The 15,775-nt window shown below is 50.9% G+C and overlaps 1 protein-coding gene across 2 annotated transcripts in view; it reads left to right on the top strand.

Moving 5' to 3' along the window:
* Window positions 1–15,775, top strand: part of slc7a10a (solute carrier family 7 member 10a) — a 46,474-nt gene that overhangs the window by 12,952 nt on the left and 17,747 nt on the right. For both annotated transcript variants that reach the window (XM_059651805.1, XM_059651807.1), the window contains exons 2-3: window positions 6,619–6,823; window positions 9,420–9,571. In XM_059651805.1, coding sequence (XP_059507788.1) covers window positions 6,619–6,823; window positions 9,420–9,571 — 357 coding nt within the window. The remainder of the gene's footprint in view (window positions 1–6,618; window positions 6,824–9,419; window positions 9,572–15,775) is intronic.

Here is a 15,775-nt window from a genome sequence, read left to right on the forward strand (position 1 = left end):
CCCGTTTCCAGCCCATCATCCCACTGCCCAATCCCCTCTCAGTGCCAGCACGAACCCCATATGGACGGGCCTCACAAACCCAGAGAGGGCCTGCAGACGGAGAAATTGCCAAACAAACAGTGTCAGAGCCAATGATTGAAGTGCTGGAGGAGCTGGAACCCTTGAAAGTGGATAAGTCACCAGGGCCAGATGGATTGATCTCCAGGATACTGTAGGAGGTTGGGGAGGAAATAGCAGATGCTCTGAGGATTATTTTCCAATCTCTACTAGGTACAGGTGAGATGTTGCAGGACTGCAAATGGTGACCCATTGTTTAAAACGGGAGCAAAGGAAACCCCAAACAAATATAGGCCAGTTCGTCTCACTTCAGTGGATGGGCAAGTGCAGGTTCACAGTTCCTTGAAAGTCGAGTCACAGGTCGACAGGATGGCGAAGGCGGCGTTTGGTACGCTTGTGTTTATTGGTCAGTGCAATGAGTATAGGAGTTGGGAGGTCATATTGTAGCTCTATAGGACATTGGTTTGGCCACTTTTGGAATACTGCGTGCAATTCTGGTCACCCTGCTATAGGAAGGATGTTGTGAAACTAGAAAGGGTCCAGAAAAGATTTACAAGAATGATGCCGGGGTTGGAAGGTTTAAACTATAGGGAGAGGCTGAATTGGCTGGGGCTATTTTACCTGGAGCATCGGAGGCTGAGGGGGTGACCTTTTAGAGGTTTATAAAATCATGAGGGGCAGGGATTGGGTAAATAGGCAAGGTCTTTTCCCCAGGATGGGGGAGTCCAAAACTAGACGGCATAGGTTTAAGGTGAGAGGAGAAAGATATAAAAGGGATTTAAGGGGTAGTTTTCTCATGCAGAGGGTAGTGCCTGTATGGAATGAATTGTCACAGGAAGTGGTGCAGACTGGTACGATTACAACATTTAAAAGACATTTGGACAGGAAAGGCTTTGAGGGATATGGGCCAATCACAGGCAAATGTGCTCCTGAGATGCTGCTGGGCCTGCTGTGTTCATCCAGCCTCACATTTCATTATCACAGGCAAATGGGGTTAGTTTATACTTACCCTAATTGACAGGTTTTCATTTTACAGAATGTGCTGACTGTAAAAGTTTACAGCTTTGAGTTTGGCTTCAGTTTAATGGTGCGAACTGTAATGTTTATGGAGACTGGTGCAAACATCAGTGGCAAAGCAGGATTTGTAAGCATGGTCAGCATGGACGAGTTGGACCGAAGGGCCTGTTTCCGTGCTGTATGACTCTGTGAGTAGTTAGTCTCAGATTCTCCTCCCCTGGCAGCAGCGGAGGTCCAAGCATCCAAGACTGAGCCAGTCATAGCGTTTGGATCCATGAGGGAGGTGAGGGTTACCTACAGGTCAGTCAAAATTACAGTCAGATCAGCCATGGAGTAGCAGATTCAAAGGAGCGAATGGCCTCGCCCTGTCCTGCTTCTTGTGTTTCTTGTGAAGGTGACTGAGTGTCAGATGACAGAGTTCAGATAATGGGATGGCAGAGTGTGACTAGCAGTGTCTGGTGGGGCAGCAGCGATTCACTGCTATTGATTAATGACTTCGGCCATGGAATAGAGAGCAACCCATTCGTATTTGTCGAAGGCACAAAGAGAGGTCACAGTATAAACAGTATGGCCAGAATGCAAAATTGCAAAGTGTTGTTGAGAGATGAACAAACAGAACTGTGGCAAATGGTTTCAGTTGAGACACGTGAGCGTTTTCAAACTCAAGTTAAAAAGAACAGAATAAGGTATGTTCCAAAAAGTGAAAAGCTGGAAATAGTGGAGGAGTTTGGGGAGGTGACGGTCTAGTGATATTATCCCTTGACTATTCATCCAGAGACACAGGCAGTGTTCTAGGGACGTGGGAGAAATCCTGCCGTAGTGCAATTTGGATTCAGTAAAACTCTGGAAGTGCCTACTAGCATCCATGGAGCAATAGCCATTTGTCATAAAAACCCCTCTGGTTTGCCAGTGTCCTTCAGGTAAGGAAACACCTGGCCTATATGTGACTCCAGACCCACAGAAATGTGGATGAGTCATAGCTGCCCTCTGGGGAATTAGGGGGCGGGTGATAAACACTGGCTCAGCCGGGAGATGTGGTTGAATTAATGAGTGGATCGCTGGTTTTTATATCGAGAGAATGAGGAAGGCAGAGGCCAGAGTCCAGCTGACCTTCCACACGGTTCGATCACACCTGGAGCTGCTCTGGGCAGTCCCCATGATGACAATAACATCAGCCTTAGAGGTGCTGTGACGTTAACGGGAAGGACACCCTGGGGTTGGCGGGCTTGTCCAGTGAAGCCGTGTGGGGAGGACGCGGGAACAGGAGAGGTGTAATCACTTTGACGGGATTGTACCGCTACACCTCCGAACAGCCAGCAGGATGTACAGGAATAGAAATGTGGACAGATTATAGAAAAATGATGAAAAATTATAAAAACAAGGGTTGGAAAACAACAGGGTTGTTGTGGTGGGTGACTTTAACTTCCCCTTATTGACTGGGATCTGCTTAGTGCCAGGGCTTGGATGGGGGATTTGTTAGGTATATCCCAATGGCTTTTTGAAACAATATGTGAATAGCCCAAATAGGGGAAGGGAATGTGCTCGATCAGGTGATCGAAGTTTCACTGGGGGACTTTAAAGTTACTTAGGGATAAGGGTAAGCATAGTTCTCCGACAAATGAACTAGGTTGAGGGAAGCCAGCTAGCACAGTGCTCAGCAGGAATTGGGAGGGGTTTGCTCTTTGAGGGTACATCCACAACTGGCATATTGGAATCTTTTAAAGAGCAGGTGATTGGAGAGCAGCACCATCATGTTGCTGTGAAAATGAAGGGTAAGGAAGGTAAGATTCACAACATTGGAGGACTAGAGAAATTGTAGTTTAGTCAAAAAGAATGAGGGAGCACTCACAAGGTTTAGGAAACTGAGGTCAGACTGAGTCCTCAAAAAACGCAAAGGTAGCAGGATTGAACTCAAATAAGGAATTAGGAGGGCTAAAAGGGGTTACAAAATGACTTTGACAAACAAGGTTGAGGTAAATCCTGACATTTTTAAAACAAATATAAAAACATTAAGGGGTAGCTAGGGTAGCTCAAAAGGGTAAGTGTACTCACAGATGAGGAGGGGATTTATGCATGGAGCTGGAGGAAGGAGATGAGGTTATTAATGAATATTTGTATTCGTATTCACAAATGAGAAAGGCATGATGGATGGTGAGACTTAGAAAGTAATGATTGATGTTCTAGGGCATGGTGATGTGAAAAAGGAAGTGTTGGGTGTTTCGAAGTCTCCAGTACCTGATGGGATCTATCCCAGAATTCTGAGAAAAGCAGGAGAGGAAATTGCTGTGTGAGTGATAATGGGAACTGCAGATGCTGGAGAATCCAAGATAACAAAGTGTGGAGCTGGATGAACACAGCAGGCCAAGCAGCATCTTAGGAGCACAAAAGCTGACGTTTCGGGCCAAGACCCTTCATCAGAGAGGGGGATGGGGAGAGGGAACTAGAATAAATAGGGAGAGAGGGGGAGGCGGACCGAAGATGGAGAGAAAACAAGATAGGTGGAGAGGAGAGTAGGTGTGGGGAGGTAGGGAGGGGATAGGTCAGTCCAGGGAAGATGGACAGGTCAAGGAGGCGGGATGAGGTGGTAGGTAGGAAATGGAGGTGCTGCTTGGGGTGGGAGGAAGGGATGGGTGAGAGAAAGAACAGGTTAGGGAGGCAGAGACAGGCTGGGCTGGTTTTGGGATGCATTGGGGGGAGAGGAAGAGCTGGGCTGGTTTTGGGATGCAGTGGGGGAAGGGGAGATTTTGAAGCTGGTGAAGTCCACATTGATACCATTGGGCTGCAGGGTTCCCAGGCGGAATATGAGTTGCTGTTCTTGTAACCTTCGGGTGGTATCATTGTGGCACTGCAGGAGGCCCATGATGGACATGTCATCTAGAGAATGGGAGGGGGAGTGGAAATGGTTTGCGACTGGGAGGTGCAGTTGTTTGTTGCGAACTGAGCGGAGGTGTTCTGCAAAGCGGTCCCCAAGCCTCCGCTTGGTTTCCCCAATGTAGAGGAAGATCTGTGCTGGGATCTTGTACAAAATCTTCATGTTCTGTTCAGTCACAGGAGAGCTCTCAGAGGCCTGGAGAATAGCCAATGTTGTTCCTTTGCTTTAAAAGGGCAACAGGGATAATCTGGGAATTTACAGGCCAGTGAGCTTTAAGTCAGTGGTAGGGAAATTCTCAGAGAAGGTTCTGAGGGACAGGATTTACTCACATTTGGAAAAATAGGGACTTATTAGCGAGAGGCAGCATGGCTTGGTTGGAGAGGTCTTGTCTCACAAACTTGATAGAGGTTTTTGAGGAAGTGAAAAAGATAATTGATGAAGACGGGGAGTTAAATATTGTCCATATGGGCTTTAGCAAGGCCTTTGAGAAAGTCCCTAATGGCAGGCTGATATGAAAGGTGAAGTCACATCAGATCCACGGTGAGCTTGTAAAGTGGATACAGAGCTGGTCAGAGAGTAATGTGTAAGGGTGATCTGTGACCAGTGGTGTTCCATAGGGATCAGTGCTGGAACCCCTGTTATTTGGAATAAATATAAATAGTTTGGAGGTGAATGCAGGTGGTCTGATTAGTACATTACAAAGATTTGGGGAGTTGCAGATAGTGAGGAGATTGGCCAGAGGATACAGCGGGATAGAGATAGGCTGGAGACTTGGGCAGCCACATTTGGAATGCAGTTGTCAGTTCTGGTCACCACGCTACCAGAAGGGCGTGGAGGCTTTGGAGAGGGTACAGAAACAGTTTGGAGGGTATTAGCTGTGAGGAGGCATGAGACTGACTTGGTTTGTTTTCACTGGAACATCAAAGAACAAGGGTGACCTGCCAGAGGCTTACAAAATAACGAGAAGTGTGGATAGAATGGAGTCTTTCTCCCAGTGTAGAAATATCAATAACCAGGGCACACAGCTTCAAGGAAAAAGGGGGAAAGTTCGAAGGAGATGCGAGAGGCAAGTTGTTTTACACAGCGGGTGGTAAGTGAATGTGCTGCCCAGAGCGGGTGGAGGAGGTGGATGCCACAGCAAGGTTTAAGAGATATCTGAACAGGCAGGGAACAGAGGGATATGACTGCACAGAGGCAAAGGGGTTTTTAGTTTAGAGAGTGTCAGCGCAGGCTTGGTGGGCTGAAGGGCCTGTCCCTGTTCTGTGCTGATCTTTGTTGTGATGGGAGACTGGCTGAAGGGGTTACATGTGGAGGTGAGAGGAAAGGGTTTGGTCTCCAGTCGGGAGGAGGTTAACAGGGAAATTTTATTGAACTTTTCAACATAGTAAGGAAGAGGCCGAGTGGATGAAGAGAAACGATTTCCAAAGGTCAGGGAGTCGAGGACAAAGGGGCATTGTTGAAAGTTAAAGTCAGACCTTTCAGAAACATGGGAACAGGAACTGGCTATTCAACCATACAAGGAAAAACTTCAACACACAGAAACTTGGAAGCTTGGGATTTTCTTTGGAAAATGACAACTGATGTTAAATGAATTGTTAATCTTACACCTGAGTTTGTTCAGTGTTTGCATTACGGAGTGTGGAGTCAGGGCAGGTGTGTGCAGTTCAGGGGTGGATTAGCCATGATCTCACTGAATGATCTCCTCTCATTTGATCGGAGCCTCAGAAAACCTATTGTAGAAATTTATTTGAGGTAAATCGAGCCTCAGGAATACCCTGTGGCCTTGTAAGAATTAAGGGTGTAACACTGTGAGTCTCAGTGAGCAGTTCTATCATAGACAAACTGCAAGAAAAATGTCTTGATTGTCAATGTTGTATGGTGTTCCTGCCAAGGGCCCTCAGCATCATCTGTATGCAGAGCCAGGAGCCCTGGCATCTGCACTCTGAGTAGCTCGTTGCAAGAAGCCCCTAGCAACCCAGCTCCGATCATTCAGTTCGAGTTAAGGAGCTGCCCCAGGACTGGAACAAAGGAACGGCCTACAGTTCCAACCAATCCTGGCATTCAGTCAGAATGACCCTGAGAGTGACCTCACTTCCTCTGACTCTGTACTGCTCAGAGAATTATCTTTGGCCTAGCCATTGGTTACTTTTTAACAACATTAACTGGACTGACTGAGCTTGCATGAGAAATGCGGAGGTTCTGGACTCCCCCACCCTGGGAGAAAGGACCTTGGTTACTCACCCTATCCATGCCGCTCAGGATTTTATAAACTTCTATAAGGTCAGCCTTCAGCCTCCTAGGCTCCAGTAAAAAGAGCCCTAGACAACCCAGCCTTCATTTCTGCGACCTTCCACCTCCAGCAACATCCAGGTGAATCTTTTTCTGATCCCTTTCTAGTTTAACAACATCCTTCCTGTAGCAGGGAGACCAGAATTGGGTGGGGTACTCCAATAGTGCCCTAACCAATGTCCTGTACAGCCACAACATGACCTCCTTTACTCAATCTCCTGAACAATGAAGGCAGGCATGCCAAACAGCTTCTTCACCACCCGAACCCCTAATGGGGAACCTCAACGTGAGATAGTACCAGCAGTGAGGGGGCAGAAGGCCACATCTTTGCTTCAACAGAGCGTGAATGTTTGATGATTATAACGTCTGTGTCCTTTCCACAGGGAATATCATTGGTTCTGGAATCTTCATCTCCCCAAAAGGAGTCCTGGAGCATGCTGGTTCTGTGGGCCTGGCTCTTATCATCTGGACGCTGGCTGGATGTGTTACTGTGGTTGGCTCCCTTTGTTACGCTGAGCTCGGAGTGACCATCACCAAGTCTGGGGGAGATTACACCTACGTCAAAACTGTATTCGGAGGATTACCAGGGTATCTGGGAACTTTCACAGTACACAGGGATTGCCGGGATATCTGCAGTGTTCAGGCATTTTTAAAAATTCATCCACAGGATGTGGGTGTCACTGCCTCGGCCCAGTTTTTATTGCCCGTCCCTAGTTGCCCCTTGAGAAGGTGGGGGTGAGCCGCAGTCCATGTGCTATGCGTTGACTCTTTAGGGAGGGAGTTCCACGTTCTGACCCAGCGACACTGAAGGAACAGGGATATATTTCCAGGTCAGGGTGGGGAGTGGCTTGGAGGGGAACATGCAGGGGGTGGTGTTCTCATGTGTCTGCTGCCCTTGTCCTTCTAGGTGGAAGTGGTCGTGGGTTTGGAAGGTGCTGCCTGAGGGTCTTTGGTGAATATCTGCGGTGCATCTTGTAGATAGTACACGCTGCTGCTACTGAGCGTCGGGGGTGGAGGGAGTGGGATGTTTGTGGGTGGAGTGCCAATCAAGTAGCTGCTTTGTCCTGGATGGTGTCAAGCTTCTTGAGTGTTTATTGGGGCTGTACCCATCCAGGCAAGTGGGGAGTGTTCCATCCCACTCCTGACTTGTGTCTTGTAGATGGTGGGCAGGCTTTGGGGAGTTACTCACTGCAGTATTCCCAGCTTCTGACCTGCTCTTATAGCCCCTGTGTTTATGTGGTGAGTCCAGTTGAGTTTCTGGTCAATGGTAACCCCCAGGATGTTGATAGTGGGGGACTCAGTGATGGGAACACCATTGAATGTCAAGGGGCAGTGGTTAGACTGTCTCTGATTGGAGATGGTCACAGCCTGGCATTTATAGAACATAGAACATAGAACATTACAGCACAGTACAGGCCCTTCGGCCCTCAATGTTGTGCCGACCTGTCATACCGATCAAGCCCATCTAACCTACACTATTCCATGTACGTCCATATGCTTATCCAACAACGCCTTAAATGTACCTAAAGTTGGCGAATCTACTACCGTTGCAGGCAAAGCGTTCCATTCCCTTACTACTCTCTGAGTAAAGAAACTACCTCTGACATCTGTTCTATATCTTTCACTCCTTAATTTAAAGCTATGCCCCCTCATGCTCGCCGTCACCATCCTAGGAAAAAGGCTCTCCCTATCCACCCTATCTAACCCTCTGATTATTTTATATGTTTCAATTAAGTCACCTCTCAACCTTCTTCTCTCTAATGAAAACAGCCCCAAGTCTCTCAGCCTTTCCTCATAAGACCTTCCCTCCATACCAGGCAACATCCTAGTAAATCTCCTGTGCACCCTTTCCAAAGCTTCCACATCCTTCTTATAATGCGGTGACCAGAACTGTACGCAATACTCCAAGAGCGGCCACACCAGAGTTTTGTACAGCTGCAGCATAACCTCTTGGTTCCGGAACTCGATCCCTCTATTAATAAAAACTAAAACTCTGTATGCCTTCCTAACAGTCCTGTGTGGCACTAATTTACCTGCCACTGGTCAGCCCAGCCCTGGACATTGTTCAGATCTTGTTGCATTTGAACATGGAGTAAGGAGTCACAAATGGTGCTGAACATTGTGAAATCATCAGCAAACATCTACATCTATGGCCTTATGACAGATGTCCGGTTTTCAGTTGCTCGATGTGTGTGAAGTCTGTCCCATTGAGCACGGTGATAGTGCCACAGAACATGACGGAGGTTGTTCTCAATGTGAAGGTGGGACTTGGTCTCCACAAGGACTGTGCGATGCTCACTTACTGATACTATCATGGACAGATGTGTCTGCAGCTGGCAGATTGGTAAGGATGAGGTCAAGTATGTTTTTCCCTCCTGTTGGTTCCCTCACCCCCTGCCACAGACCCAGTCTAGCAGCTCTGTCCTGTAGGACCCACCCAGCTCGCTCAGTAGTAATGCTGCCGAGCCACTCTTGGAGGTGGACATTGACATCCCCCACCCAGAGGACATTTTGTGCCCTTATCCTGCTCAGTGCTTCCTCAAAGTGTTGTTCAACACGGAGGAGTACGGATTCATCCTTCCAACTATTCTGAGGTTCAATTTGAAGTGCATGTTGTATGTTTGAAGTAGGCTGATCCACTGCATGGTGCATCACACTGGCATCACACAGTAGAATTTATCAGATAGTCATCTGGGGCAGGGACTCTGGCTGAACATTCTCCACTGCCACCTCCCCCCAGCCCATCCAGTGATATTGTGATCAATGAGGATGCTGTAGGATGAGCTACATGAGGGTCCTGAGGACAATGCCACTCCCCTCTCTGTCCCAAACACAGGAGTCATTCGGCAACATTATAGGAGCAGCTTGAACTGCCAAAAAATTGATGATTAATCTCTGGGAAACTCAGCAACGACTAAGAAACATTTCCTGAAATAAAAATATTGCTGGGATATGTTTTCCTTTTATTTTAGAACATTACAGTGCAGTACAGGCCCTTCGGCCCTCAATGTTGAGATTTTGTAATACTGTTCCTTATTAAAGGGTCATTAAACCAGCTGATAGTGATACCTTCATTGAACGGGATGGGCACTAACTCTCTCCATTCCTACTACTGCATTGCACTGTCCCCTCTCTGCGTTGGTGCATTGCAATGATATCAAACTCGTGTCTCCTCTTTCTCCAGGTTCCTGGTCCTGTGGAGTGCCCTGCTGGTCATAAACCCGACCACACAAACCGTGATGGCGCTGACCTTCTCCAGTTACGTTCTGCAACCAGTGTTCCCGGCCTGTGTGCCCCCTTACATCGCCTCGAGACTCCTCGCTGCGGTCTGCCTTCGTAAGTATGGACTTTCTCCAGCAGGGGGCATTCACTCCCCCCGTCACACACACTCCCCTGGTCACCCACACTCTCCCAGTCACCCACACTCCCCCCATGACACACTCCCCCGGTCACCCACACTCCCCCTGTCGCCCACACTCTCCGAGTCACACACGCTCCCCCGGTCACACACTCCCCCAGTCACACACACTCCCCTGGTTACCCACACTCCCCCGGTCACACACACTTCCCCGGTCACACACACTCCCCCGGTCACACACACTCCCCCGGTCACCCACATTCCCCCCGTCACACACATTCCCCCCGTCACCCATACTCCCCCAGTCACACACACCCACCCCATGACACACTCCCCCGGTCACCCACACTCCCCCTGTCGCCCATACTCTCCGAGTCACACATGCTACCCCGGTCACACACTCCCCAGGTCACACACACTCCCCTGGTTACCCACACTCCCCCGGTCACACACGCTCCCCCGGTCACCCACATTCCCCCCGTCACACACTCCCCCGGTCACCCACACTCCCCCGGTCACCCACACTCCCCCGGTCACCCACACTCCCCGGTCACCCACACTCCCCTGGTCACACACACTCCCCTGGTTACCCACACTCTCCCTGTCACCCACACTCTCCCTGTCACCCACACTCTCCCTGTCACCCACACTCCCCGGTCACCCACACTCCCCTGGTCGCACACACTCCCCTGGTTACCCACACTCTCCCTGTCACCCACACTCTCCCTGTCACCCACACTCTCCCTGTCACCCACACTCCCCGGTCACCCACACTCCCCTGGTCGCACACACTCCCCTGGTTACCCACACTCTCCCTGTCACCCACACTCTCCCTGTCACCCACACTCCCCGGTCACCCACACTCCCCTGGTCGCACACACTCCCCTGGTTACCCACACTCTCCCTGTCACCCACACTCTCCCTGTCACCCACACTCTCCCTGTCACCCACACTCTCCCTGTCACCCACACTCCCCCTGTCACCCACACTCCCCCGGTCACCCACACTCCCCCCGTCACACACTCCCCCGGTCACCCACACTCCCCCAGTCACACACACCCACCCCATGACACAGTCCCCCGGTCGCCCACACTCCCCCGGTCACCCACACTCCCCCGGTCACACACACACCCCCGGTCACGCACTCCCCTGGTCACACACACTCCCCCAGTCACACAAACAATCCCCGTCACACACTCCCCCGGTCACCCACACTCCCCTGGTCACCCACACTCCCCCAGTCACCCACACTCCCCCCATCACACACTCCCCTGGTCACCCACACTCCCCCAGTCACCCACACTCCCCCCATGACACACTCCCCCGGTCACCCACGCTCCCCTGGTCACCCACACTCCCCCCATGACATACTCCCCTGGTCACACACACTCCCCCAGTCACACACACAATCCCCGTCACACACTCCCCCGGTCACCCACACTCCTCCGGTCACCCACACTCCCCCGGTCACCCACACTCCCCTGGTCACCCACACTCCCCTGGTCACACACACTCCCCGCAACACACACTCCCCGCAACACACACTCCCCTGGTCACCCACACTCCCCCAGTCACCCACACTCCCCCCATGACACACTCCCCCGGTCACTCACACTCCCCCCATGACATACTCCCCCGGTCACCCACACTCCCCCGGTCACACACGCTCCCTCAGTCACCCACACTCCCCCGGTCACCCACACTCCCCCGGTCACCCACGCTCCCCCGGTCACCCACGCTCCCCCGGTCACACACACTCCCCCCATCAGACACTGCCCCGGTCAGCCAGACTCCCCCGGACACCCACACTCCCCGGTCACTCACACACCCTGGAAACTCACACCCCGGTCACCCACACCCCCTCAGTCACACACTGCCCCGGTCTCCCACACTACCCCCATCACACACTCCCCCGGTCACCCACACTCCACGGAGACTCACACTCCCCAGGTCACACACTCCCCCGGTCACCCACACTCCCCCGGTCACACACACTCCCCCGGTCACACACACTCCCCCTGTCACCCACACTCCCCCTGTCACCCACACTCCCCTGGTCACACACACACACCCCCAGTCACACACACACACTCCCAGTCACACGCACACACCCCCCGTCACACACACACACCCTCCGTCACACACTCCCCCGGTCACCCACGCTCCCCCGGTCACACACTCCCCCGGTCACCCACACCTCCCCTGTCGCCCACACTGGCCCCCATCACCCACACTCCCCCGGTCACCCACAATCCCCCAGTCACACACACACACCCCATGACACACTCCCCCGGTCACCCTCACTCCCCCGGTCACCCACACTCCCCAGTCACTCACAGTCCCCGGTCACTCACACACTCTGGAAACTCACACCCCGGTCACCCACACTCCCCCGGTCACACACTCCCCCGGTCACGCACACTCCCCAGTCACCCACACTCCCCCGGTCACCCACATTCCCCAGTCACCCACACTCCCCCGGTCACACACTCCCCCGGTCACGCACACTCCCCAGTCACCCACACTCCCCCGGTCACCCACACTCCCCCGGTCACCCACACTCCCCAGGTCACCCACACTCCCCAGTCACCCACACTCCCCCGGTCACACACACTCCCCAGGTCACCCACACTCCCCCGGTCACCCACATTCCCCAGTCACCCACACTCCCCCGGTCACCCACATTCCCCGGTCACCCACACTCCCCCAGTCAACTACAGTCCCCGGTCACCCACCCACCCTGGACACTCACTCCCCCTGGTCACTCACTCCCCTCAGTCACCCACACAGCCCGGAAACCCACACTCCCCGGTCACTCACTCCCCGGTCACCCACACTCCCCCCGGTCACACACACCCGCTGGTCACACACACTCCCCCCGGTCACACACTCACCCCTGTCACTCACTCCCCTGGACACTCACACTCCCCGGTCACTCACTCCCCTCCGGTCACTCACTACCCCCGGTCACACACTTCCCCTGGTCACACACTCCCCCCGTCACTCACTCCCCTGGACACTCGCACTCCCCGGTCACTGACTCCCCCCAGTCACTCACTCCCCCTGGTCACACACTCCCCCTGGTCACACACTCCCCCCAGTCACACACTCCCCCCAGTCACACACTCCTCCCGGTCACTCACTCCCCCCCGGTCACTCACTCCCGTCCGGTCACTCACTCCCCCCGAGTTACTCACTCCCCCTTGGTCACTCACTCTCCCCGGTCACTCTCCCCCACCCGCTGGTCACCCCTCCCCCTGGCCCTGCATGGAGTTTTTCCCACGGCCAACCCACCTGCGCATCCCTGAACACTAAGGACAATTTCCCACAGCCAAGCCACCTTAACCTTGTATCATGGATAATGGGAACTGCAGATGCTGGAGAATCCGAGATAACAAAGTGAGGGGCTGGATGAACACAGCAGGCTAAGCAGCATCTTAGGAGCAGGAAGGCTGATGTTTTGGCCTGGACCCTTCACTTTTGGACTGTGGGAGGAAACCGGAGAATCCGAAGGAAACTCACGCAGACACGGGGAGAATGTGCAAACTCCGCACAGACAGGGTCCCTGAACCTGCGCCCCTGGTGCTGTGAGGCTGCCTCAATGTCTTTAAATATCGTGACGGCTTTGCTGAATTTGCTAGTAGAAGTGTACAGAAGTGCACCAGTGTTTCTTCAGCAGCTCCAGATGAAGAGATCTCCCGTTGTCTGTAACATTGCTGTACCACAGCAGTGTGATAACTCTCTCCCCAATCACACTGTGACCACCTTCACCTGAATCTGATGTTGGACCATGGGGGAATGGCCTGTGTGCGGTTTAGGATGGTGCCTGATTAATTTGTGAGGTTTTTTTGGCAGGAAAAACGTAGATAGGGAGAAGATTTTATTTCAAAACTGTAAAATAGTGCAGCAGATTGAGACCATTCTTCCCATCAATCCTTTATCAGCTTTTTTGAAGAATAATACAATTAATCTCACTTGCTTGGCCTTATGTATATCCCTGCAGTTTCTAATCTTCAAGTCTCCAACTAAATCTTTTTTGGAAAGTTCTTACAGAAACAAGGCCAGAAATCACACAACACCAGGTTATAAACCTGTTGGAGTATTTGAAAACACAAGCTTTTGGTGCCGCACTCCTCCTTCAGGTGTTAGTGAGAGAAGTGTATCAGACTCAGAATTTTATGCAAAAGATCAAAAGGTTCAAACCACTGATGAGGATGTATTAAACAAACCTAAGATGCTGTTAAATCTTTTATCATTTAGAAGGTTTTAATTGATTAATATGTATATGTAAAACCCAAATTCCTTTCAAGTCACTGTCCTGAAAGAACTAAAGGTTTTATCAGTGAAAAGAAGAGTTGACATTTTAGGTCAGACAATGCATGTTAGGTGTGATTTCTTGTTTAGAATCTGTTTGTGTTTTGGTTTGGGGTCAGACTGGTTTTATTTCTAAATGAGAATTTATAAAATGTCACACTGACTGGCTATCCTTGCCTACAGCAAATGAGAGAGACAGTGAGTTTTGAGAAGATTTGTAGCTCAGGTTGAGGTTCTGGATATGAGTTTGCTCGCTGAGCTGGAAGGTTAGTTTTCAGACGTTTCGTCACCATTCTAGGTAACATCATCAGTGAGCCTCCGACGAAGCGCTGGTGTTATGTCCTGCTTTCTATTTATTTGGTTAGGTTTCCTTGGGTTGGTGATGTCATTTCCTGTTCTTTTTCTCAGAGGATGGTAGATTGGCTCCAAATCAATGTGTTTGTTGATGGAGTTCCGGTTGGAATGCCATGCTTCTAGGAATTCTCGTCCGTGTCTCTGTTTGACTTGTCCTAGGATGGATGTGTTGTCCCAATCAAAGTGGCGTCCTTCCTCATCTGTATGTAAGGATACGAGTGATAGTGGGTCATGTCGTTTTGTGGCTAGTTGATGTTCATGTATCCTGGTGGCTGGCTTTCTGCCAGTTTGTCCAATGTAGTGTTTGTCACAGTTCTTGCAAGGCAAGAACGAATAAAACGAACGTCATCTACAAAATACCTTGCAAGAACTGTGACAAACACTACATTGGACAAACTGGCAGAAAGCCAGCCACCAGGATACATGAACATCAACTAGCCACAAAACGACATGACCCACTATCACTCGTATCCTTACATACAGATGAGGAAGGACACCACTTTGATTGGGACAACACATCCATTCTAGGACAAGCCAAACAGAGACACGCACGAGAATTCCTAGAAGCATGACATTCCAACCGGAACTCCATCAACAAACACATTGATTTGGAGCCCATCTACCATCCCCTGAGAAAAAGAACAGGAAATGACATCACCAACACAGGAAATGACATCACCAACCCAAGGAACCCTAACCAGATAAATAGAAAGCGGGACATAACACCAGCGCTTCGTCGGAGGCTCAGTGATGATGTAACCTAGTATGGTGATGAGGTATCTGGGAACGGACCTTCCAGCTCAGCGAGCAAACTCACATCCACAGAGAGACAGTATTGGCCGAGCCACGTGGGTGTCTGCTCTGCACACATGGTGGGTGGGCGTTCCCACGTGTGAGGATAGATTATAGGAACAGCTTCTCCTGCCTTATGCTACAGGAAAGGTGTCGTGAAACTAGAAAGAGTTCAGAAAATATTTATGAGGATGTTGTCGGGGTTGGAGGGTTTGAGCTACAGGGAGGGGCTGAATAGGCTGGGGCTATTTTCCCTGCAGCTTCGGAGGCTGAGGAGTGAGCTCACAGAGGTTTATAAAATCATGAGGAGCATAGATGTGGTAAATAGGCGAGGTCTTTTCCCCAAAACTGAAGGGTATGTGTTTAAGGCAAGAGGGGAAAGATTTAAAGAGAGACCTAAGGAGGGTGGTGCATGTATGGAATGAGTTGCCAGAGGAAAATGATGGAGCCTGGTGCAATTATAACATTTAAAAGGCATCTGGATGGCTATATAAATAGGAAAGGTTTAGAGGGATATGGGCCAAATGCTGGCAAATGGGACTAGGTCAGATAGACTATTTGGTCGGTGTGGACTGAAGGGTCGGTTTCCGTGCTGTATGATTCCATAACAGGGACAGCACGGGGTTAGATACAGAGTGACACTGTCCCCATCAAACACACCCAGCACAGGGACAGCACGGGGTTAGATACAGAGTGACACTGTCCCCATCAAACACACCCAG

Source organism: Stegostoma tigrinum, chromosome 16 (assembly GCF_030684315.1).
Source record: "Stegostoma tigrinum isolate sSteTig4 chromosome 16, sSteTig4.hap1, whole genome shotgun sequence".
NCBI classification, from domain to species: domain Eukaryota; kingdom Metazoa; phylum Chordata; class Chondrichthyes; order Orectolobiformes; family Stegostomatidae; genus Stegostoma; species Stegostoma tigrinum.